Source organism: Rhododendron vialii, chromosome 6a, assembly GCF_030253575.1.
Source record: "Rhododendron vialii isolate Sample 1 chromosome 6a, ASM3025357v1".
NCBI lineage: Eukaryota > Viridiplantae > Streptophyta > Magnoliopsida > Ericales > Ericaceae > Rhododendron > Rhododendron vialii.
In genome coordinates, this window is record NC_080562.1 from 11,687,601 (window position 1) to 11,713,990 (window position 26,390).

At 43.6% G+C, this 26,390-nt stretch overlaps 1 protein-coding gene and 1 long non-coding RNA gene across 2 annotated transcripts; one reads left to right on the forward strand and one right to left on the reverse strand.

The window, feature by feature from the left end:
• Positions 1–13,653: 13,653 nt before the first annotated feature.
• LOC131328875 (phospho-2-dehydro-3-deoxyheptonate aldolase 1, chloroplastic-like) lies at positions 13,654–21,553 on the reverse strand. Its single transcript, XM_058361834.1, has 5 exons — positions 20,883–21,553; positions 17,152–17,429; positions 15,906–16,182; positions 15,478–15,723; positions 13,654–14,184 (listed from the first exon to the last, which is right to left on the reverse strand). The coding sequence occupies exons 1-5, from the start codon at positions 21,426–21,428 to the stop codon at positions 13,930–13,932; spliced, it is 1,602 nt and encodes a 533-aa protein (XP_058217817.1). The 5' UTR covers positions 21,429–21,553; the 3' UTR covers positions 13,654–13,929.
• Positions 17,429–19,160, forward strand: LOC131328876 (uncharacterized). The gene is made up of 2 exons (XR_009200566.1): positions 17,429–18,114; positions 18,985–19,160. It is a non-coding gene; the product is annotated as an uncharacterized LOC131328876 (long non-coding RNA).
• Positions 21,554–26,390: the final 4,837 nt, after the last annotated feature.

Here is a 26,390-nt window from a genome sequence, read left to right on the forward strand (position 1 = left end):
ATGGCTAGAGCATGGGGTAAGGAAGATGCAATTATTGAATCAGACTGCCAAGTTTTAGTGAAGCTACTTCAACCAAATTCTAGGCAAAGGAATTGGATTATTCAAGCGCTAATAGATGATATCCACTCTCTCTCTCTGAATTCCAATTTTGTTTTGTTTTTCATGGTGTAATGCTATAGCATATAGAGGCGTCCACTGGATTACAAACAAGAGCAAAATTGGGTTGCTGGCTTTCATTCCCCTTGTAATCCTCCACCAAAGTTTCAGTCTCTGGTCCTTTTGGATCTCTATATAAGTTCTGCCTTCCCAAATAAAAGAGAGAAACAGTTGCTTCAATTAAAGGTCCAAAGTTCACAATATTTTACCAATTATGCCTTTGTATCCTGATCTCGATCTTGTACACACCTCGTGCGTTCGTAGCTGTAGAGAGTCCCAAGAGATGTAGTGTAAATTTCCCTAAGTTGGAGATAGAGGTTTCCTAACGTTGACGGGACGGAGCATTTTTGAAGAAGGCAAGGCCAGCCAATATTTTACAGTGTCTCACTCCGATATTGCCACTTATACAAGATAGTAGGAATTCCTTCAACTTGTACTCCAGGAAATATTTGTCCATCTTTTATAAAAGGGAGTGTAAAAATTATTTTCCTTGTTTATTATGTATTCATATACCAAAATCCAAGAGAACTAATGAATAGAGAATTGATTTTCACACTCCTTTTTTTCTTTTATATCTACACTCATTTTTTTTTGTCTTTTAGTAAAAAAAATGCATTCACTTTCAACACTAAAAAACAAAGAAGGAAGTGTGGATAATCAAAAAAAGAGAGTGTAAAAATCACTCCCCCTAAACATAACATCTTCAAACCATAATGACAGCTTGGATGTTGGGCTCTTTCTATTTTCGTTTGGATTGTGGCCACCAGACTACTTCCTTCATGCATTTTTTACAGTCCGTACTTCACTTTGGGAAGTACAATCTATTTTAGAAAGTTAGAGGACAAAAATTAATACATTTTTCATTTTGCACTTTTAAGTATATTTCTTTTTGAATAGTTAGTAAATAAAATTTAAAAATGTATTGACAATTGTAGCAGACCGAACATAGAGTTTCGCTATGGTATGAGCCGAGCTCAATGCGTGCCGAGCACAGAGTTCGAGCACAGCTCCAGTCCTTATGATTCATCGTCATTCCACATTGGCGCAGGCTCGACGGAAGTCAAATCCGTATTCGGCCGCCTCCCTCGTCGGTTACCGAGCAACGTATCTTTTCCCGTCGGTTGCGCGTCAGGGTCGGCCAACGGTCGTGTTCGGCCACCCGCGGAGTATAGACGCTGCCGACGGCGATTAGCTGCTGAGTGTGCGTCGTCCTGCGTGTAAAAACGATTATAACAAGAAGACAAACATGAGCGCACATGGGAATGCCAGCTCACTCCCAGAAGCGGTTACCAGATCTATTCGGTGACGTCACGTATGACGTCGCCTGGCCCACGCAAGGCATGTGCCTGTACTTGGAGAGCAAGCTAAGGGGACTCTATAAATACTGAGGGAGAACGCCTGTCAACGGGAACGCACTCATATACGCAACTACTCACTCAAACCCTAGTTTGCTACCTTCTTTCCTGCACATACTTATCCTCTCGCCGGAGGGCCATGCCGGGCAACCCCTAGCCAGGTCTTAGTTGTGTGCTCCCTGTGCAGGCTAGGAGAAGACTCAATAACCATCAAGCCACCAGCGGAGGAGAAGATCGAGGATCACGGGCCACACAATTGGTGAACCCGACGTGAAACGCTTCTGATTCAACCGGCTCTCGCATCCTCCAAATCCCCCCCACTCCTCCGTGAAACAACGACCAAACCACTCACCATGGGCGGAGATCAGACGGATGTAGCCATCTCAGGGACCAAAGACGCTAGCGGAAATGTCATCCCCACAACACCCCATGAGAGGCACATGTCCATGTCCCTCGCCCCAGGATCCGGTCTCTCACCAGTCGCGGACGACGTAACGGCGGCCTATATCCGTTTGCTATAGCGTCGCGACGACGAACGCGATAACGAGTTGGCCGCGCTAAAGGCGGAGGTGGCCCAAATGAAACAGCACATGCAGCAAGACACCACCCCCACCGCATCCAGATCTGGCGGAGGAAGGGGTAGGAGAAGGTGAACACCACCTCCACCACCACCACAAAGGCGTCAGAACGAGGGAGGCCAACGCGGATCCGTGAAAGACCGCCTAGGCTTCATCCCGGCACCAGGCGACGCTAGAGAAATAATCCTTTTCAAGCAACCCACCGCATCTAGAACACACCGCTCAAAAGAACACCACGATCGAACCAACACTAGGGATACCGAGTCGTTCACAAGCACATACTCCACTGGCCGCGCAGAATTCTCTCGCACAACGGTTTCCCACCGTAGCCGAGATTCCGTGCAGACCGGACGCCATGTATCTGAACGACTCGGGGAAATCCCTGCAGAAAAGCTCGACAACAGCAACCAGGTCCGACGAAACGGAAAGGGCGTGCGTATTGACGAGCCAAACGAGACCAAATCCCGTAAGGACAGAGGAGAAACGGTTGACGAACATCGCCGGGTGACAGTAGATCTACGAGACAAACTCCGGCATCAAAACTGCGAAAAGTCTCCAGATAGAGAATCAAAGAGAACAAAGACGGATGAGCACGGCAGGCCGCCACGCCGTGGTTTTGAGCGGCAGCTGAAGAATCTCGGCATTTCTCCCTTCACACCCCACATAATCAACACGACGGCCGAACCCAACTTCCACCTGCCAAAGTTTACGAAGTTTGATCCTACCACATGCGAAGCCTACACCCACCTTATCCACTCCCGTCAAACCATTGAGCTATGCACTACGAGAGATGAAAACAAATGCAAAGCGTTCCCATCCAGCCTCGGCTCCCTTGGACTCCAGTGGTTCAACAAATTACCCGCTGGATCCATACGGAACCTGGCCGACCTTGAACGCGCCTTCAACACTCGCTTCATCACCAGTAACAGGACAGCCAAAGAGCCAGAGTCCCTGTCCCAGATGAGGAAACTCCCATCCGAAACTCTCAAACAATATGCCGAGCGTTATTGGCAGCTATTCAACGAAATTCCAGGAATCGATGAATACTGGGTTGTGCGCACTTTCAAAAACGGTCTGGAAACCGAGAGCAAGATCCTCGACGAACTCGCCATCCGCCCACCACACGGCATGGGGGAATTGGTGGGCGTCATGGAAAGATTCTGTGCTCTTGAAGAGTTTTATGCGGACCGTGCGGCCCAGGGAATCCCGAGCTTGACAGCATCCTTCACCTCGGCCGCAACCCAACTGCCGGCACCAGCAATCACCCAGCACCTGCAACCCAAGAAGCAGGTACACAACATCAAAGAAGGGAAGAAACGCCAGCCAAAAGAGCATGACTACGTGGCCGAAACCACCCACTTCAAGGAACCCATCTGGTCCTTCCTAAAGGAAATCATGAGGCAACCATGGTTCGAGTGGCCGCAAGGCAAGCTCAGCACGGACAATGGCCAAGCAGATCAGAACCCGAGGAAGAAGTGCTCGTATCACAATGAGCTCGGCCACTACACAATGGCATGTGCTCCGTACAAGGTGCTGTTGGAACGTTTGGCAGCCCAAGGCCCTTTCGACCAATACATTGATCGAGCAAAAACGCCCGCCCGGCAGACAAATCCCAACCCCAACGAACAGCGCCCGCTGATACACGTCATCCACGGTCCAATGACAAAGGCATCGGAAACCGCCCTCAAAGCCGACATCGATCACGCCTCAACATCCAAACAGATACTCTCAGTTGGTTCCGGATCCAAGCGTCAACGACCACAGGACGTACCCAAGTGGACGATAAGCTTCACCGAGCGTGACCTTGAACATGTTCAAACTCCACATTCGGATGCTCTCGTCGTCACCATCCAAATCGGCGTCCACGATGTAAGCGCGTCCTCATCGATCAAGGAAGTTCAGCAGAGGTCATGTACTACGACCTTTTCGAGAAGTTGGATCTACCAGAGTCAGCCCTACAACCTACCGACGTACCACTCATCGGCTTCAACGGTGCACCTGTCTGGCCACTTAGCCGAATCTTCGTCCCAGTCGTCGTTGGCTCAAAAACTATGACCGTCGAATTCATCGTCGTAGGCGTTCCAAGCCCATACAACGCCATCCTTGGCCGAACTTGGCTCCACGGAATGCAAGTCATTGCTTCCACCTACCACCAGGTCGTCCGCTTCATCGGCGCCACTGGAAGACAGGAAGATTTGCGAGGTGACCAAGTAGCCTCCAAAAAATGCTACGTCTCTGCCGTCCACAATTTCGCCAAAGCCAAACAAGTACAATGGGTTGAAGTCCCCGATGTGGCCGTAATCGACGACGTCGGCCAGAAAACCGAGGACAAAGCAGAGGAGGACCTTGTCCAAATGCCAATCAACGAGGATGGCTCCCGATTTTTCTTGATCAGTTCTTCCCTCAGCGAGACTAATCGCAAAGAAATGTTCCAATACCTCATGAAAAATATCGAAGTCTTTGCCTGGACCCCTAACGAAATGCCAGGAGTCAATCCAAATTTCATCTGCCACTCCCTCAACATCAAGAAAGACGCTAAACCTGTCATCCAGAAGGCACGACATTCTGCAGCCGACGCCGTTGTCGAAGAAGTCAAGCGTCTGCTAGAGGCCAATGCAATCCAAGAAGTACAATACCCGACATGGCTGTCCAACACTGTGGTCGTTAAAAAGAAAAACGGCAAATGGCGAGTTTGCGTGGATTATACCAATCTCAACGACGCATGTCCAAAGGATTGGTTCCCACTGCCGAAGATTGATCAACTTGTGGACGCAACGGCAGGCCATGCTCGGCTAAGCTTTCTGGACGCCTACCGTGGCTACCACCAAATTGCCATGGACCCCGACGACATGGAGAAAACTACTTTCATCACACCATATGGCATCTTTTGCTACCGCGTCATGCCCTTTGGACTCAAGAATTCAGGGTCAACATTCAACAGAGCAATATTCAAGATGTTAGAAGAACAAATCGGCCACACCGTGGAGGCTTACATTGATGACCTGGTCATCAAAAGCAAGAAGGAATCCAACCACCTGCAAGACTTGGCCAAAGTTTTTGAAATCCTCAAGCTACACAAGCTACGGCTGAATCCTGAAAAATGCGCGTTCGGGGTAAGCGCTGGGAAATTTCTCGGACACCTTGTCACTCGAAGAGGTATTGAGGCCGACCCAAATCAAGTCAAGGCTGTTAAAGATTTGCTCCCACCAAGGACAATCAAGGAAGTACAAAGGCTCACCGGGATGGCACCGGCACTTAACCGATTCATCAGCAAATCCTCAGACAAGTGCCATGCATTCTTCAACGCCTTGAAGGGAAAGAGTTGACGGAGCTTTGAATGGACCCCGGATTGTGACTCCGCTTTGGCCGAACTAAAAGACTACTTAAATTCGGCCCCGCTGTTGGTAAAACCTAAGGAGTTTGAAACTTTATATCTCTATCTCGCCGTGTCCGCCCACGCAACAAGTTCTGCACTTGTACGGCGGGAAGGTGCCGACGACAAGCCCATCTATTTCACAAGCAAGACACTCTTCCCAGCTCAAACTTGTTACCCACCGCTTGAAAAGTTAGCCCTTGCTCTCGTTTCAGCGGCTAGGAAACTCCTACCCTACTTCCAATCACACCCCATCGTGGTCCTAACAGAACACCCCCTCAAAGCTCTCATTCGGAAAGCAGATCTCTCCAACCGAGTCTCGAAATGGGTCGTTGAACTTGCCAACTTCGACATCAGCATTGAGCCACAAACGACAATTAAGGGCTAGGTATTGGCCGACTTCATAGCAGAACTCACTCCAGTAGACACAGCGGCACTCAATGCTCCAACCCCACAAGACGTTGCTGAACGTAGCTCCGAGACCATTCCATGGCACCTTTTTCAAGGCGAGACTTGGCGACTTAATGTCGACGGGGCTTCCAACAGCAACGGAGCAGGAGCGGGAGTAGTCTTGGTCTCACCTTGTGGAACACTTCATGAAAGCTCCATCACCATCGACTTCCCAGCCACTAACAACGAAGCTGAATATGAAGCCCTCCTTGCCGGCTTACGCTCAGCCATCGCGATGAAAGTCACCAACCTTGTTGTCTACTGTGACTCCCAACTCATCGTCAATCAAGTACTCGGTGACTATGAAGCTCGGGACCCTCGAATGTTGAAATACCAAGCCACGACAGCTAAGCTCATCTCTCAGTTTCAAAATTTCGGCATCGAGCAGATCAACCGCGAACACAACGCACACGCAGACGCACTTGCAGGCCTCGCCTCAGCATCCACAACCTCAGAATTCAGAACCATCAACTTTGGCAGCATTGGCCGCCCGTCTTTTGAGTCCACTCTAGAGGTACTCAATGTTGAACTCGGTCCCAGCTAGATGGATGAGATCGTTGCGTTTCTAAAGCACGACACCCTGCCCACAGACAAGAAAGAGGCTTACCGTGTGTGAAACAAGGCCGCTTACTACTGGCTCTCTGAAAGCGGCCAACTTTACAGGAAATCTATCTCCGGTCCATACCTACTCGTGGTCCACCCAACACAAGTACCCGAAATTCTCGCAGAACTTCACTCAGGGAGTTGTGGTTGCCACTCTGGCGGCAGTTCACTTTGCCAAAGAGCACTAAGCCAAGGATACTTCTGGAAGAATATGAAGAAGGACTGCGAAGACACAGTTCGCAGATGCCGGCCATGCCAACTTTTTTCTCCCATTCCGAAACAACCCGCCCAGAACCTCTCCCCCATCACCAGTCCTTGGCCCTTTGCACAATGGGGGCTTGACTTCGTCGGGAAACTGCCAACAGCTCCAGGAGGGTTCAAGTTCCTGATCACCGCAATAGACTACTTCTCAAAATGGGTAGAGACCGAGCCTCTCATAACAATCACAGAAGCTGACGTTCGCAGATTTGTCTGGCGAAACATTGTTACCAGATTTGGAGTTCCGTATGCCATCGTATCAGACAGTGGAAGCCAATTCATCAGTAAAGACCTGACCAGCCTCTGTGAGGAATTTGGGATACGCTTCTTCAACTCCACACCAGCATACCCCCAAGGGAATGAACAAGCCGAGGCTACAAACAAGACCGTCTGCGTTGGGATCAAGCGACGATTGAACTCCAAGAGAGGAAAATGGGCTGAGGAACTACCACGTGTCCTCTGGGCCTACCGCTCTACACCTCGGCGCTCAACCGGCCAAACTCCCTTTTCAATGGCATTTGGCATGGAGGCGGTAATACCACTAGAGTCCAAGTTTCCCACTCTGAGGACAGAGAATTTTGATCCAAAGACTAATGAAGAGGCAGTTGAACAAGAATTGATTTTGGCAGAAGAAAAATGCGACGACGCTCAGCTAAATCTCGCCGAATACCAACAACAAGTAGCAAGAGGCTACAACCGAAACGTTCGAACCAAGACCTTCAAACCAGACGACTTGGTTTGGCGAAAGGTGGTGCAAGCTAGCAAGAAGCAGAAATTCAAACCCAACTGGGAGGGTCCCTTTCGTGTTGTCAAGATCGCTGGTGAAGGTGCCTACGTGCTGGAGGACATGAATGGGAAAGTTCTAACGAACCCATGGAATGCACAGAACCTCAAGAAGGCATACATGTAGCCGGAATTCCAATAGTGTGCCTCATGTTCGGCCACTGCCTATCCATTTTTTTTTTCTTTATCGGCTTCGGCCCATGTTTTTACATTTTAACCTGTACTTCACGATTGTGGAGTCAAAGAAATTTTATCTGGCAGTCGTCATTTACAGTTTCAAATTTCCTCCCATTTACTTTATATTTTACCTCGGCTTACTTGGCCAACCATAAACGTTGACCTCGGTCACACCCACAAACGGCTCCTATGCCTCTGCTTCGGCCACTATTGCTGCCCAAAAGAAGAAAAACGGACATCAGGTCCACCGAGCCCAAAAACACACAATATGGCTGGAAGTTGGGCTCCGGTTCGGCTTGGCAAGACTCTAAGGTCGGCCACAGCCTGGTTACACTCACATTTTAGTGAGCAAACCACCCACTGACACTACAAAACCTCACAACCTTGCCTAGAAGCAGGCACCTCGACCGAGCCCCAAAAAAAAAAAACAAGTAAGGACACTCAACAAACTTTGGTGGCCGACCTAAGTATCATCCACTAAACTAGCAAAAATACCGAGCACAAAACCACGCTCGGCAAACTCTCTCCATTCTACTACACTACTTTGGTCCAGGCTCGGCAAGAACCTATAGTTAGCAACTACAACGATTGGCCAAAACCTAACCAACTAAGCCGAACCCAAACCAAAGTGGGGGCTACGGATATCTACTAGGGCTGTCCATCGGTCGGATTTGGTCGGGTTCAGTTCGGTTCGGGTCGGACCCGACCCGACCATAGTCGGATTGGGGAAATAGTCACCCGAGCCCGACCGAAATTCTCATCGGGTTCCGACCGAAATGCACTCGGATTGAATTTGTCGGTTTGGTTGGAGCTGGTTGCAAAGATTCAAACCTAAACAGATCGAAGTAGAGAGAGAGAGAGAGATCGTGTCCATACAATCGATTACAGAGAAAAAGAGATGAGATTTGAACATTTTATTACAGAATACAGAGATAAAACAGAACTTATTCACTGATTACAAATGAAATCCGTTACATAATAAACGAAATCAACGAAATTACCTACGAAAATACAAAGAAATGGGTTTCGAGGCTTCGTCGTTGTCAGAGGTCAAAGATCATGAAGCTGGTGATGAATGAGAGCTACAAGTCTGCAACCGTCGGTGCGAGTCGTGCGACGCAGAGAGAGAGAGAGAGAGAAAGAGAGAGAGAGAGACGGGAGAGGGAAAGAGGGAGGAGTTCAGGCGCTGCTTGTGCTTTTGGGAATTTAGGACTGAAAATAGGAGGAGATGGGACGGAGAAGTGGAGAACAGCTGGACTGTCAGGATTTTTTTTCATTTTATACGAAAGCCTCGGTCAGGTCGGTCGGGTTAGGGACATAATCAGGTGTATCCGACACCCGACCGACATCATAGGAAATCTTCGATTTTGGGCCCGAACCCGACCCACCCGATCGGAACCGTCCGTTAGCTATATTTTCGGTCGGGTCGGGTTGTCGGGCGGACCGGGTTGGTGGACAGCCCTAATATCTACAAAGATAATCAAAATTTTTCCAAGACATGAAGACATTCAACTAAAGTGTGGCAAAACAAATCCATTGCAGAAAGAAATTACACATCCATTCATCCAAAGGGAAAACACAAATGCTGAAGAAAAACATAAACGGGAGGTACAGCATGGTAAACCATTTAGTACCAACCTCCTACAACCATTTACAACTGAAACAACAAACTCAAGCTTGAGAAATGTCCTTCTAAGCCATTACAGCATCAGCCTCGGCAGCAGTCTCTGCATCCTTCTCCACGACCACAGGCTGCTGTTGTGTGTCCTCAGCCACCTTCTCTCCACCAGAGCCGTATAGACCTTCAGCATCGGCCTTTGTAAAAGTCTTCAACTTCGTCATCGCTATCTGGGAACTCCTCGGGAGGAAGAGGCTCACACTCCTCGGCAGTATAAGGAAGTTCGAGCTCGGGAACCACCGTTGCTGGAATTATGGACAAATCGGGCTCCATCTTCATCGCTTTGCCGACAGCTTTCACACCAGCCTTATACCCCGCTCGATACGCGATCGGGACCCTCGCCTTGACTTCGTCATTTACCATCGACCTAGCCTCCCTCACGTACTCGAGACCAGCACGGTCATACCCAGCTTGATACGCCTTCTCATCCACCTCCTTCATCTTTCTCTTTTCCCGCCTCAAGACTTGACCAAGCTCACGCTCGGCCTTCTTAAGTTTGTCAGCCATCTCCTCCTTCTCCTTCTCCAGCTCGGTGATTTGAGCCTTCGCCATTTTGAGGCTCCCTTTATAACTTCGGGACTTCTCACGCTCGACCTTCAGATCGTCATAAAAGCGACCCCGCTCGGCCGTCAAGAGTTTGACTTTCTAAGAAGCACGAAGAATAGCTTGGCCGGCTTGCATAATATCAGGAACACGAAACTCACAAATATCCTCGAAAATGGAAGAAACAAGGAAAAAAGCTGGGCTCGGATATATACCTATACAACATAGGCATTGGCATGGACCAAACTCGGCAAGAGCTCATCTGGAACCTTTGCCATATCGTTCGGCAAAGCAAGACCTTGGAGCATGGTAGGGGCTAAACCGGGCTCCAGCTTAACACTGTCATTGATAGAGATAATCCGCCCCTCAGACGTTGCGTACGAAGGAGCGAACTCCTGCACTATTGCTCGGCCACCCTAGCCTCCAGATCTGTCTGCTGCCTTCGACCCACCTGCGGCAGACGACTCAGTCTGGTCCTTCTCTCTTGGAGTCGGCGTCAGCGGTCTATTCGAGATTGTTGCTTGAGCAGTTTTTTGCTTCTTGGAAGCAGGCTCGGCAGCAGCAGCATCCTTTTTCCGAGCCAAGACCCCGTCTCTGAGGTTCATTCGTATGACATTTTTCTTGCCCATATCTTCGGCAAATGTAGGAATGAGAGTTTGCAGGGGAGGAACGTTCAGACCTAGGAAAAAAGATGGTTGGCTTTCTTGAAACCAGAAGTCCGCCGACTTCTTCAAAGTTGGAAATTTAACCCTTGGAGCTTTGGCCTTCGTGCTCGGCTTGTCAAACTTCTTTTTTCCTCCAACCTCCTTGCTCGGCCCCGTTCCCTTCTCTCTTCTCTTCAACTTCCCCTTGTACGAAGGGTCGTAACCTAATAACGTTGGCGCGTCACGGCAGATCTAGGCCTTCAACGTCTCTACATTCTTTTCGTCGGCCAAGTCTTGTTGTCGCTTTGTGATTGACTGGTGATCTGTGAAAAGTTAATGGCCAGACAATTGTCAGGGGCTGTTTCCAAAGAAAAAATACGATTGGCGAGATGAAGAAAAGTAAAACAACCTCGAAAATCTTTTATCTTCGGCACCGAGAACAGTCATGCCACTTGATCGCCAAATTCATAATTACTACTAACTTCAACATAGAAATTAGCCCATTTATCGGTGTCGGGGAGCCCGTCTATCAGTGGCTCCTTGCCACCACGCGTCGATAAGTACCTACGATCGGTCTTGCCGTGCCTGGACATGATGTACGTATGAAAGACGTCGGCTACGTTGAACTCAAGGTTGTGGAGTTTTTTCAATTTGATCACGGCCATCACTATCCTAAAGCTGTTGATAGCGAAATAGTGAGGAACAAGCCCGAACTTAGCGAGCAGCTCCCTCAAGAAAGGGTGAAGAGGGAACCTGAGGCCAGCTTCACATATAGCCATAAGGGGAACCATTATGTGCTCGGGACGGTGTTCCACCTTATCTCTAATACGGTTGCTGGCCACCTGACTGACAACAACGTCGTCAGGGATGTTGTACGTTTGGCAGAAGTCTGCGTATTCGTGGGGCTGTCCGCTAAAATAGTGAGCGTAAGGACAGATCTGACCTCTTTCGTAAATATCAGCAATCTCCCTATCCTCGGACACATTATCACTCAGCCTAGGATGTGAAGACGTCGTAGCCTCGGCCAGGGGATTGAACCTAGACTCGGCTTCGGGCCCTAGCTCAGGTTCGGCGTCAGAATTAGTAGAGGGTGAAAAGGTGATCTCTGGTTCGGTGTTAAACCCGCCGTACTCGTAGTCACGCTCGGCATTGGAATCATCAGTATCCGACATGTTTGAAGCAATCGAAGAAGATTGACGTCGGCGCCTTTGCCTCGCCAAGTACTCTCAGATAATCAAGTTCCCAGAGTCGTCCCCCGAGCTTTCGGAGTCGGAAGAGATAACGACGATTGGGTGAGCCAGACCTAACACAAACAAGAAGAAAACAATGAGAATCCTCGTCGTTGGCCAGAAGGCAAGGGATCTCTATGCTCGGCAATCCTATTGGCCCACCCTATTTTCTCTCTGAAGGATCAGGCTCGGGATATACTAAGACTTGCAGCGGGGCTCGGCCTGTCAGCATCTAGGCTGGGCTCGGCAAATTCCAACGTCAACCAAGCACAGACATCGTAGTGATCTGTGCTCGGAAGAACAGGTTGAAGATGAAGATGAACAGTTCGTTCATCTCCAGGTCTTGCACTATTCACTAAGAACGAAAAAAAGAACCAAAAAGCCTAGAAGAAAGGAGAAAAAATTCAAGAAACTGCAAGAAGAATGTAGAGAAGCAGAAAACGAACTCATACCTGGGATTTGTAGCAAGATCTGATGACGAAGCAGCTGAGAATCAAGAACAAGAAGATGAACGAACGCAAGAAGAAGCTCTGACAATGGAGTTCTAGAGAGAGAGAGAACGTGGCTTCTCCCTCTTCACACTGCCCTTTATATAGGACTAGGGTTGCAAATTCGAAACTCCCGCCCATCATTACACCGTCGAACCGTTGGCCATTCGGTGCATGACGCGTGGCAAAGAAAGGACAGCTTGCAGAACTGGCCAGCCGGCCGTATCCAGTCATGGAGCGACACCTGGAATCCCTCCATTAGGGTTCTTCAACTGCGGCTGATATCACTTCTGAAGAGAAAACGGGTCATGCTCGGCGAAAGCCCACCTTTGACAGATTAAGGCCATGTTAGGCATTCGGTAGGTTCGGCCAAGACCTAATATCAACCTCCACCTTGCGTTCGGCGTCGGCAGAGATTGAGGGGCTATTGTAGCAGACCGAACATAGAGTTTCGCTATGGTATGAGCCGAGCTCAATGCGTGCCGAGCACAGAGTTCAAGCACAGCTCCAGTCCCTATGATTCATCATCATTCCACATTGGCGCAGGCTCGGCGGAAGTCAAGTCCGTATTCGGCCGCCTCCCTCGTCAGTTACCGAGCAACGTATCTTTTCCCGTCGGTCGCGCGTCAGGGTCGGCCAACGGTCGTGTTCGGCCACCCGCGGAGTATAGACGCTGCCGACGGCGATTAGCTGCCAAGTGTGCGTCGTCCTGCGTGTAAAAACGGTTATAACAAGAAGATAAACATGAGCGCACATGGGAATGCCAGCTTACTCCCAAAAGCGGTTACCAGATCTATTCGGTGACGTCACGTATGACGTCGCTTGGCCCACGCAAGGCATGTGCCTGTACTTGGAGAGCAAGCTAAGGGGACTTTATAAATACTGAGGGAGAACGCCTGTCAACGGGTACGCACTCATATACGCAACTACTCACTCAAACCCTAGTTTGCTACCTTCCTTCCTGCACATACTTATCCTCTCGCCGGAGGGCCTTGCCGGGCAACCCCTGGCCAAGTCTTAGTCGTGCGCTTCCTGTGCAGGCTAGGAGAAGACTCAATAACCATCAAGCCACCAGCGGAGGAGAAGATCAAGGATCACGGGCCACACAACAATGTCTACATAAAGGGCTATTACGAAAAGTTACGATTTTTAAAGTGGAATGAAGTATCCACAAAAATTTAGATCTATGAGTTGTTGCCTTTTTGATCGGCAACTTGGATTTATGAGTTGAATACTTAAAAAGTAACGGAGAGAGTATAAGATTGGAACTTTTTTAGGCAAAAAAGACAACAACCCTGATGTTCTATTATGCTCTCTATTGAGAATCAAGACACCAAGTAACAAATCAGCTCGAATTCCAATTGGAATGCAGCCATAGCTTTCTGCTTTAATCCCCTCTCTTACCTTGTCTAAAACCATCCGTTTCTTCAGTGTACATACAAAATACAAAACACTTTCTTGAACTACAGAATACAGAAATAATAATCATAATAGCAATACATCCACGAGATAACTTAGAAGAAACGAACCAACATTGTGGAAGGCCCTGAAGCCATTTTATGCTAACGAGAGCTGTGATCCAAGTCTCCGCTTGTGGAAGGCCCTGAAGCCATTTTATGCTAACGAGAGCTGTGATCCAAGTCTCCGCTTTCTCAGGCGCTCAGCAATGATGAAAGCAAGCTCGAGAGACTGAGAAGCGTTCAGCCTAGGGTCGCAGTGGGTGTGGTAGCGCGAACTCAGATCATCAAATGTCACAGTTCGTGACCCACCAATGCACTCGGTCACATTTTGGCCAGTCATCTCTAAATGAACTCCTCCTGGGTGGCTTCCTTCTTGCTCATGCACATCAAAAAATGCCCTCACTTCTGCCTGTTAAAACAAATATAAACTTGAATCATATAACTGATCATTGTGGAGTTTTATGATCTCAAAGGTTTTTGCTCGAGAGTGACAAGGAAAGAAAATAAAAGAGGGAATTTGACATCAACAGTTGTAAACTTCTCATGTCCATCAAATTTAGCCCTTGGGGAGATGACCACAGGAGAGGCCCTGGGAGACAAACGGAACCCACAAGCCCAAGGTCTGATTTTCTTAATTCAAGCCGTTCATTTTCTAAATCATTCCTACAAAAAAAAGCTGACCGAATGATCTAATCAAATTTGTTTTGAAGAATTGACAGTTAAAATTCTTATTCACTTTTCTCAATACAACCGCGATTCATTAGATGGCTACCAATCTCTAATTCACTCGATAATTTTGCAGGCCTACATAATGAACAACTCTGATAATCAAAATGGGACAAAGGCGCAGGTGGAGAGGACAACAATTCCCTCTTCTTGGCAGGAGACAAATATAAAAGAGAGAAAATTTGACAGAACAAAAAAGGTTCCACCTAACAAAATAGGCCTTAAGGGCCAAGCCAACTCATCGGAAGGACACATTACCCACCCACCTACCCAAGGATTGTCCTACATGAATAATAGAAATGAAGATCTTTCCTGTAAGTTACATGATGCTCACAAGTCAAGGTGGTTCAACTAATTGCTCACCTATTGTCTATTTATGAATAACTACAGGAGTAGTTGCCCACCTCAAGATTGAAAAAGGCTCAATTATCTAGCTCATTGGATGATAAAAAAGAATGCCAAAACAATGGACCCCTTTTCATAAAACATGCACATGGGCAAGTATCTAGTAGAAGCCAACATTGATGAATGATGTCATTTGCAGCTCCTGACACATTTACAAAAGGCTTAAAACTGCTGTTGTGGTAAAAGAAATTACAAGGACGATCTGCATTGACGCAAATACCATAGCAGAAAATCTAGCAAAGATTCGTCAAAGCCTGACTAAAATTTGCAAAAAGCATCTCATAAATCACAAGTTTTTTTTTTTTGAACATCGGAAGTTTCATCATCAAAGCCATCACTTACATCACAGCTTTTATGGCAATTTGTCCTATAAGCAATGCCAAATGCCCATCTATGCTCTTTACTTAAAGGGCACATATTTCTCAATTAGTTAAAGCATAAATTTGTGTCTATGTTCGTAACACCAACTTGAAACCATTTCATAGGCCTTAATCCATTTTGGTTAATATTAACCCCACAAGCGAATATATGTGAAGGAAGAAAGAAAAAAGAATGAGCTGTGGACGCTTACCCTAATGGCATCGAAGGGCCGGGTTTTGAGACCACAAGGAGCCTTGATGGTGTTTCCATGCATAGGATCACTGACCCATGTTACGATTTGCCCTGCCCGACGAACTGCCCTAATTAAATGAGGAAGCTTCACTCTCATGTTCTCTGCTCCCATCCTTGTGATGATTGTAATCCTTCCTGGTTTATTCTCAGGATTGAAAATCTCAATGAGCTTAACTAGCTCATTTGGATCCATTTTGTCACTCACCTGTGGCATCAAGGCATTTTTGTTAGGCTGCCTAATCTTCTACCAATAATACTGATTGAAAGAAACAAAACAAAGAAAAAAGTACAATAGAAATGAAACCAAAAAAAGGGCATACTAGATTACCCCGCAAACCCAATATTCAACAAGAATAAGCACAGAAATTGCAGTAAAATAACATGTACCTTAATACCAAGGGGATTCGCAACTCCTCTCAGAAACTCAACATGGGCTCCATCTAATTGCCGAGTTCGTTCCCCAACCCAAAGGAAATGGGCAGAACAATCATAGTACAAGCCAGAAGTAGAATCCATCCTAGTAAGTGACTGCTCATAAGGTAAGAGCAAGCACTCATGTGATGTCCAAAACTCAGTCGTCGTCATGATAGGGTGATCAACCGTAAGTCCCGCAGCAGCCATGAATCCAAGTGCCTCATCAACCCGGTGAGCTAGTTCTCGGTACCTGACGTGCCACATCAACAACAAACCTATTATTTTACAGTATAAGTATAGATAGCTTAACTGACTCCAGCTCTTGTACAAAACCAGGTTGTGTCAATAGACATAATTTCAGTTGAAAAAAGGTAAGCAATAATAACAATACAAGCTCTAATGAAACTACAATCACAAGGTATAAAACAGGATTTAAAATATTCTCACTAGATGAATTGGTATCAGTCGTCATTTATTACGACAGGGATATCGAGTAGTGTAGTGGTGCATTGCTATGGTATGCTCAAAATCCCATTATGCCTCGTAGCAAACGATATTTACATAGAACGTATCAATATGGGCATGCTAGAAAAAGGTAACGCATAGGTTGTTAAAGCTAGTCTCATAGCAGTTAATTATCACCGGTAAAACGAGTATATGAGATTGGATGCCTTTCACCTTATTGCCAATCGGTTTAGAGTTGATGTTTTACCATGGTCTCAAAGCGGCTTTTGGAGGGTTTTGGATAAGACTCTCTAGATGGTTGCCCCATTGTTTGGCCTTAAATGTATACCTTGTTCTGTGGTCCTCCCTATATAATCGATCCTTCATTTACCTATCTACATGTGGATCATAACTTGTCCCATGTGGCTTACTTATAACCTCAAATTTAATATATGAAATTAGGCAGCTTCTCTACTCTTCGCCTATTGATTCAACTCTGTCAATATGTAAACCGTTGGTGAAAAGGCCTTTCATAACGGGCCACGGCTATTAATCGGATACACTCCAAAACATAGATTCATCAGTGATATGGATGGAGGCCTAAATAGGTTTCCAATCTCACCAATATGTCCAATATTCCATGCATCAAATTGCAGAAGCCACACTAAAGATTAAGAAAGTATATGAAACCCAAAACTCAAAATGTTCACAGGATTAGTACGTCCGAAGAATATGCTTTCAAGATAAGACAGACACGAGAGGCTAAAGTGCACACCTGTCTCCCTGTTCGCTTTGCTCTGTGAAATCCAAATTCCACTGGTTCACTCTCTGCATGGCAGCATACCCTCCAGTGGCGAAAGCCCTCAAGAGATTCAGAGTAGCTGCAGATTGACAGTAGGCCCTGATCATCCTCTCTGGGTCTGGAGTCCTTGATTTGAGATCGAATGCGTCTCCATTTATATTGTCCCCTCTGTAACTTGGCAGTTTCACACCATTCTTCTCCTCCAGTGGGTCCGATCTTGGCTTCGCAAACTGACCCGCCATTCTTCCCACCTAAACAACCAAAAACCCAAAATCCGGATTCAAAGAAACACAAACACAATCTTAAAAGGTAGGATACTCCTGTAAACTCTCAACTGGAACGTCAGGAGGGGCCAATATTGCAAGTACAAGTCGAAAATTTCTTCCTCTTCTATGGGGCTTTGTGGAGTTGTTTGTTTCTTTTAATTATGTGGCCGTTTGTTGGACCTGTGATTGAAAAGCTGGAAACTAAAAACTATCAAAATATACTGAGAATTGATCATTTCTTTCTTTCTTTCTTCTTCTTTTTTTTTTCCCCCTGTTTTGCGATTTTCAATACCTTTTTTCCACAGTGGCATACACAGTTTGACCTAGTTATTATTTCCAAAAACTTCATGAGCTAAGGACAGTGAAGCAGAAGCAAACACCCGACTTGGTAACACCAAGTAGTTGGTTTCATAGGTAATTACAAGGATTTCCCAGTCGTTTTTGGTAAAATGGTATTTCCAAGAGGCCGGGTAAAATGGTATTGTTAGCTATTTTGACTAATCAAATACATAAACTGAGTTCTCCAACAGTTTCAATAGGGGCTAGGTGAAGCCATTTTTGTTACAGTAACTAGCTATAAAAGTATAAATACTCAGGTACTATTCACTAGTAATTGCCTTTATTTGGCTGCTACCACTTGCAGCCGGTGGATCATATTCACGTGTCACCAGTGTTCTAAATGGCGGCCACCAAGGCGCTTGGAGGTACCCCGCTGCCACGCCAATACCCCTTGGCGTTTGATTTGGCGCCCAAGGAGATTTGGCGGTGTTTGGCGGCCGCCTAGGCGGACTTGGCAGCCTTGGCGGCCCTTGGCGGGCTCGGCGGCGTCTTTGGAGGCCTAAATTGTATACTATTAATGTAAAAGGGCTAGGATCAAAAGTACAAAAACTAAAAGGGCTTATTATATAATTTTACAAAATCATATCTATATCTATTACAATTACATTTACATCCTCATTCAATACTCCACGCTCCAGAGATTCAGACGAACGAAGCAGACGAACTCCAGTTGACACCATCGTCCCTCTCTGGCTCTCTCTCGCCGGTATGTCTCTCTCTCTCTCTCTCGGCTCTCTCTTTAGTTCAGTCTCAGCTCTCTCTCTCTCGGCTCTGAGTCTCTCTCTCTCTCTCTCTCTCTCTCTCTCTCTCTCTCTCTCTCTCTCTCTCGCTCGCTCGCAATGATCATATACCTGATTGAGTTTTTTTGAAATTTCTGAATTTTTGTATTTCTGATTTGAGTTTTTATTTTTTATTTTGGTATTTAAAAAAAAACAGATTGTATAACGACAAATAGATTGTTAAAAAAAACAGATTATGACAGATTGTAAAAAAAAAACTTTACATTATGGGTTTGTACTTTGAAGTTTGAACATTAAACTTTGGATACATAGAAATATAGAATATAGTTTGATTGGATAATGGTTCATCAAAAAAAAAAAAAAACCCCGAATTGCTTGGCGCCGCCTAGGCGGCTTGGCGCTTGGAGGTGGGTCTCCGCCCTACTAGCGCCAAGCGCCATTTAGAACACTGCGTGTCACAGCCATTGAATTGCTGCTAAGAGCCCTTAAATCACAACCCCTGTAAGAAATGGCCCAGGCCGTTTTCATGACTGAATTTGGCCAAAGATATGGCCAAGCCAGTTTTTGGCTCCCAAAATGGGTCCATTGGAGAGAGAATTCAGGTCGGGAAGCCAAAATATGGCTTTGGCTCCCAAAATAGCTCTCCATTGGACATGCTCCAAGGAAAAAGAAGAAATCAGGGGATAAATAAGTTACAAATTGTGGCTCTAGGACCAGCTAGCTAATGACTCATTTGGTAACTCATTGTTTTTCCTTAACCTAGTATATTTTCAATTGGTCTAAAGAGAATAACGCAAAATAAAATAAATTTGTTTAACATATTATGTATTTCTATCAAATAATGTATAACAAAGGAGCCCTAAGCATTAGCATCACCCAAGGCTATCAAAGATAGCAAATCAAAACTAAATTACGTTTAACGAGTTATGTCAATGAAAGGCACTTTAACAGAGGTAATCTATGAAGCACCAACACTCCTAGAAGCCAGTGTGTACCCGTGTCCAACACGCCTCCGTTAAATTTAATTTTTTTTCAGGGGGACACGACTGTGACACGGGGTACACGAGAGGGACGCATTTAGGGACACAACAGGGGCTAAATATGCAATCTTTATAAACTTTTCGGGGGAAAATGTGTATTACTTTAAATATTTTAGGTTAAAAGTGTAATATTGAGGTATATATGCTATTCAAAAATAAATAAATAAATAAATAAATATATGTATATATGATGCTTCATGCTTCTACATATATAATATAATAACTATGTTTCCACTGGTATAAATAAATGTTATTTATTTTCCCCGGCTCTGCTCATGTCCCCTTTTTTTAAACATCCCGTGTCTATAACTGTGTTTGTGTCCGTATCCGTACATAGGAGGCAATAAGCTCAAAAACATCTCCAAACCATCCTCTATTTCTCTATTCTCTATTTCAAACACCACCACCACCACCCCCCCCCCCCCCCCCCCCCCCCCCCTCAAAAACATCCCCAACCCACCCTCTATTCCCCTATTCTTTATTTCAAACACCGCCACAACCCCCCTCCCCCCCCCCCCCCCCCCCCATTTTGGAGGAAATTCTTATTCCAACCTGCCTTCTATTTTCTCTTTTACTTTGGACTATAAAATTTGACAAACCAAATATAGAGTAAGAGAAAATTAAATGGAGGATCCTCCAAAATTTACTTTTTGAATATAAATTACAAAAAGTATCATATTTAGAATGAAAGTGAATATTGATTGGAGAAAAAACTGATGAAGTATTTGAATGATGAGATATTGAGATTTCTCACTGGAGTTAGTTTGAATAACAAAATTCCCTATATTCACTTTTTTAATAAAAAAATGTTAATTTCATCCTTTCAAATGGAGAAACGGAGAGAGAATGACTGAGTTGGAGATTTCCTCATAGACTATTTTAGTGTAATTCTCTTGCTAAAAAAGAATTTTCTATTGAAAATGTCTTGCTAAAAAAGATTGATGAATTAGTGAAAATAGCTCTTCAAATTGTCCCATCACCAAATATAATACTACTATTTACAATTTATAAATTAATAAATTGTTTTTGACAAAATGAATTGCTTAAAGTGGTAATAAAAAAAATGAAAGAGTCTAAAGAATCTATTGAATTGTAGTTGCTTTCCCACCTGCCGCGTATGCCACTAAAGTTCAATCCAACCTCGGTATAGTAACCGATTTTATTAACTTTTTTTTGATAAGTTCGATTTTATTAACTTTTCTTTGGAGTATTGATTAATTCTCCATTTAATGTAATTCCGGCAATTCAAGGACGGCAAACGAAGATTAGAAAAGTAATGAACAGAAAGACAAAAAGAAAAAAAAAAAAAAGAAACAGACCTTGATAACAGGCATTTGACCACCGAACATCAACACGGCACCCATCTGTAGCAAAATCCTGAACGTATCCCTGATATTATTGGCATTGAACTCCTTGAAGCTCTCCGCGCAATCCCCGCCCTGCAGCAGGAACGCATTCCCCATCGCCGCCTCCCCCAGCCTCTCCTCCAGGCTCCTCGCCTCGCCCGCGAACACGATCGGCGGGAACGCGTCCAGGGTCTCGAGGACCTTATCCAGCTGCTCCCGATCCGGGTACTCTGGCAGCTGCAGCGCCTTCTTCGATTTCCAGCTGTCGACGGCCCACTTCTTCTTCGGAACCGTCGTCGATGCGGCGGCGACTGCGGTGGCGGCGGCTGTCGGCGTGGGTTTCGTTGGCTTCGAGGGATCGGGGGAATGGACGGCGGAGATGGGTTTGATGGATCTGACGGATTTGGTGGGGAGAGAAGGTTGGTGGGTTGGGTAAGAAGGTAGGAGAGAAGATTGGTGGGTGTGATGGGACAATGTTTTGGTTGGGAGGAGAGAACTACTGCTGCTTGAGAGCGCCATTGGTTTAGAGAGAGAGAGAGAGAGAGAGAGAAGGCACCTGTTCGTTTGGAGAGCGTACCTGAAGGGAGGAGGGAGAGAAGGGGAGGGGGTTTTATAAGGGTCGGGGAGGAGGTTTAGGTGAGAGAGAGTTGGGTGGGGGGAGGAGAGCTTGTAAGGTAAGGCCGTGGGTGGCGGGGGTAGTTGGGAAAGGGTATAGGGGTAAATTACGTATATACTTCGTGGAACGAACAATGGAGGGAACGAAAAGTCAAATTATTTTGGGGTGAGTCCGACGAACTGGGGGTTGGTGAATGGGACAGCACCAGGGATAGCACCGTGCTGTCCCGGGCAATTTCGGTCTTGTTTTAATGATTAAAAAATATTCATTTTGTAGAGTTTGTTGAATAAAATAAGTTTATAAAAAATCAGCTTGATTGGATATGATGAAATGTTTGATTGAAACTTTTTTATTTTCAAAAGAATGGATTTGAAATACTGGATCAAACCTACAAGAATCCATTATTGCTAAGTTATATGTGTACCGATCATGCACTTAATGATAACCGATCGAGCTGATTTTTTGTACACTTCTTTAATTCAACAAGCCCTACAAAGTGAACGTTTCCGATCAAGGAAACGAGACTTGAGCGAATCGGGATCGCCTTGGACAACACGGTGATGTCACAGTACCAACCCAAGTTCCGAGTCCGACTATAGGTACCCATACTTGGGGTACGGAAAAAAGTACCGACGGCATGTGATGCTCACTTTTGGATCTCATACAACTTATCTAAATCATTCAGTAAATTTAAAATAATTTTTTAAGTAGCCTTATGAAAAATTAGATTAATTGAAGAACGCTACTACACATTTGCTGTACAGCAGTCATGCACTGATCACTTTTGCACTCTTCTCGGGTCCTGCAAAGATGATCGGAGCCGCTCATTTTGTTTCAAATACTTTGTTTATGATCCCTGTAAAAAATCACCTCAATCCGATATCGGGAAGGATATTTACGAATCATCCAACTTTGCTTCAAAATTTACCGATCATCTTTGCGGGACCCGAGACGGGCGCAAAAGTGGTCTGTGCACGGCTGCTGTACAACAAATGATGTACCTGTAGCTTTACTGTTAATTGAATACGTGTAAGTGGTTGGTCCAATCTTTGTAAGTTTTATTCAGAATTAAGATCCTAAATTCTTAATGAAAACTTTGAGGATTTGATCAACCACTTATATACAATTAAATTGATTTTTCGTAAGACTACTCAAAAAATTCTTTTAAAATTAACGAACAATTTGAATTTTGTGTAAGTCTCTAACCAAAACCCGAGTAAAACGCACTTACAATTTTTTACAATCACAATCACTTACACAAATACTTCTACAGATAGACACTTGTATTCACATATAGAGACTCCCACACACTACACCTCTAGTATGTGGAACACAGATAAATATGAATGTATATAAATATTTGTGTGAATGTTTGTGATTTTAGAATTTTTCAACCGACTCGTCATTCATAAATAATTAAATATGACACTTTTGTACTCGACCAAACCACCGACTGCAGAAGATTCATTGCGAATCTCATTATAAAAATTTTAACAATTCATTTTGGCCTCATTTGATTCGTGGATTAACTGCCCAAGGTAAGACTATATGATAAATCAAATATACATAGTTGGTATTTATAAAGTTAGATAATTTCTAAATGAATCATATTTATCTTAGAAAAAAAGGAAGGGATGTTTCAGGATTAAATATCATCTACTAAACCAATGATTAAATTTAAAGTCTTTATTGCTCTCGTGAATTTGTTTAATACCAATGCTACACACATATATGTTAGGATACCGATTTCGATAAAAAAAAAAAAAGTGTTTGAAGTCGTGAACTACATACAGCCATACGTGCCCCATTAAATACATATGAGAACTACACATGCATATTGTACGATTTTAAACACATCTTTATTTGAATTCATATCTTAATTATTTTCCTTCATTTTAATAAGCTTGATGGTATATGTTGGACAAGCGATCTAATCAAGCAATTAATTCATAGGAAAATGACGATCAATGACGTGTTTTAATAATTAATACCTACTAAGAACATGCTGAAAATATTTATTAATCCAATTACTTATAGTAAAAAAAGAGTCGGACTCGTTTCTCTTGCACGTTGCTCTAGTATGGAAAATATGCTTTCTTTTAGAGAATTAATCAGTCGCCCCAAAACAATATTCTAGGCAAGGGTACAAACAAGTTGGTCTCTAACCAATTTGAACCATTCGTGGGCCATTTTTTAGCCCACAAGAATGACAAAAATCGTTCACATTTTAGTACCCCTTGGGCATTAGTTTAACCGTAATAAATACAGTAAATTTACATTTACTATAGCCCCCATTAATTGTTTTGTAATAACAACCACCATTAATGTTTAGGGGAAGTAAACATTAAATACATCAGTGATTGATGATTTGATATTTTTTAATAGTACCTCTCTACACAAATAAAATATATGTTCTTATATTACTCCAGTTTAGAAGAAAATCAACTATACACAAACACTTTCGCAATTACCAATTGGTGGCCTATAGTATATAGACAAACACTTGTTCCTAGTCATTCTTCCCAAATTTTTAACTGGTATTTTTTTGATAGTTTTTATTTTTTGAAATTTTTTATTTAGCTTTTCCTTGTAATTTTTGAAATTCATTCGTCTTGACGAGAAAAATAAAAAAGCATAGAAATGTGGATAAAAGTTGATGTAAGATGATACTAGTATAGATAAAAGTATCACATGTTTGCTATTTTGTTTGTCTTTATTGAATTTTTTTTTGCCTTTGCAATAATTTTTTTACTTTTTAGACTCCTCTTATTAAGATAGATAATTAATTCAGAAAATATAATATTAATGCAATAAGAATTCAAAAAATGCGAACAAAAATACCAAAACAAAACGTGCAAAATTTTAGGAATTTGAGACAGTAAATATTTCATTATATCTCATTTCAAGCAGACATAAAGCGTTGACTTTAAAATTTTTATTTGGTACTAATAAACAAGGGCTAATTTGACACAATAAATATTTGGTACTAATACAATTAATAGCAGTAGTTGAGAGCAAGGTTATGTATCCCGTACCATACTGGACGGTACATATCAGTATTGTCCAAATCCGGTACTCTACACTTCTAATTTCATTCTGCCTCAAATACTGGTCAGTACCGGAGATACCGGTTAGTAGTGGCCAATACCGAATGGTACCAGACTACTTTTAATTTTTTTCAGGAACCAAGCAATACTGGTCAGTACTGGATAAATACCGGAAGGTACTGGACAAATACCAAATTATTTTTTGATAAATGTGTACATTATATTATAAATTCTTTTATGTGAGAAAATAACACTAATTAATAGTGATAAATCTAAAACGGTACTCGGTAACTCACCTGTACTTATACGTACCATACTAGTAGAAAAATCGTCATATCTACTACTCCTTATACTTTTCTCTTGCTCTTGGATACATTGTATGGATGTGTTATAGACTCTCGTTCCGCTATGGTTCTTATTTTGTAAGTACTTATTTTCTGCTTTATGAGACATGCCCATCTCTCACAATACATCACTTTTAATTCAAAAAATAAGTGCTTAGTGGGAGGGGCTTAAATGGCAAGTGAGGTCAAACCACCCACCTTAAAAAGCTTAATCATCAATTAATATGAAATTAGAAATTAAACCCACTAAATTTGTAAAATTGTCCCAGAAACTTCATTGAAGATAGAAATTGCCCCCAAGACTTCCAACAAAGTCATCAAAAATTTCTCTGCAAGTTCCACTGAGTGTAAATAGCTTTTGCCCTATGAGATGCATCACAAGTTATCCCGGCCTTATCTTGCCTTTATGGTCCAATCCAACACTGAGATTGTTTTTTTTTACCATACAAACTATATAGAACTGACTTTCCAATCAAAAGAGAATAAGTCGATAGACGATAAATTTGTGTACACAAACAAACAAATCTTCTGTTGTATTTTTCTATGCATCATGCTAAATATACGAAAATTTGCTTGTGCTTTTTTGGAAGTCAGAATTTATATAATGAGATATCATATCATTACAATATTTTGGTTTCCCTATCCATTATCTTGAAACTATGTCCTCCCAATTATTACACCTGAAAAAAAAAAAAATTGTAAATGTCTGACTATAGGCCATAGCTAGAATTTTGAGCCCACTAACAAAGAATCGTGACTCCACTCTTGGTGATTAATTCATTGTTGTTGGATAGCTGATTTGAATTCACTTCCAATCCGAATATAGATGTACCGAAATTAACATGTTGTTTTTCTCTTAAAACATGTAGCAACATCATGTATAACTCTAACTAATCTTACCTAAGATGATTCGCGCTTGTAAAGGTGTACGATACTACTTAGTGTTCTATTTGTCCTCAGTTACCACGTAGTTGTTGATTTGTTGCATATATTACTCCAGTACCAATTGCCTTACAAAGAAATGTTAGATATCATATGGTAATTTGGTTTTAGAGGGAAAGGGAAAATATTTGAGTTTTTATTAAATGATTATGCAAAAAATTATCTTGAAGCATATTGTCATAGAAAGCATCATCCATTTTTCAATGACAATATTGTATACATCAGTGGAAGGTTACCGGAGAATTAGTGGGTTAACCACCAAAGAGAATTCAACGTCTTTCCATAAATTGCGTCCTTGAAAGCCAAAGATAAATTTTCCGCTTGACAAAAAAAAAAAGAAAAGAAAGCCAAAGATACAACCAGAAGGTATTCTAACTCATGATCCCACACTTAATGTGAGAGTTTTTTTTTTGCCAAAAGTTTAGAATTTCCATTGATAAAGAAAAACTTACAATATAGGGTATATTCTTCCCAAGGGAGAAAATAGCCAAACATGCAGGTGGGTAAGCAATCCGAAGACTCACACCTTCAA

What these genes read in the sequence shown, in the direction of transcription:
- LOC131328875 (XM_058361834.1), bottom strand. Translation starts at nt 21,428, where the DNA reads ATGGCGCTCTCAAGCAGCAGTAGTTCTCTCCTCCCAACCAAAACATTG. An exon ending in CAAAGCGAACAGGGAGACAG is followed by an intron (nt 16,183 to 17,151) that starts GTGTGCACTTTA and finishes GTGGCACGTCAG; the next exon opens with GTACCGAGAACTAGCTCACC. An exon ending in GGCCCTTCGATGCCATTAGG is followed by an intron (nt 14,185 to 15,477) that starts GTAAGCGTCCAC and finishes TTGTTTTAACAG; the next exon opens with GCAGAAGTGAGGGCATTTTT.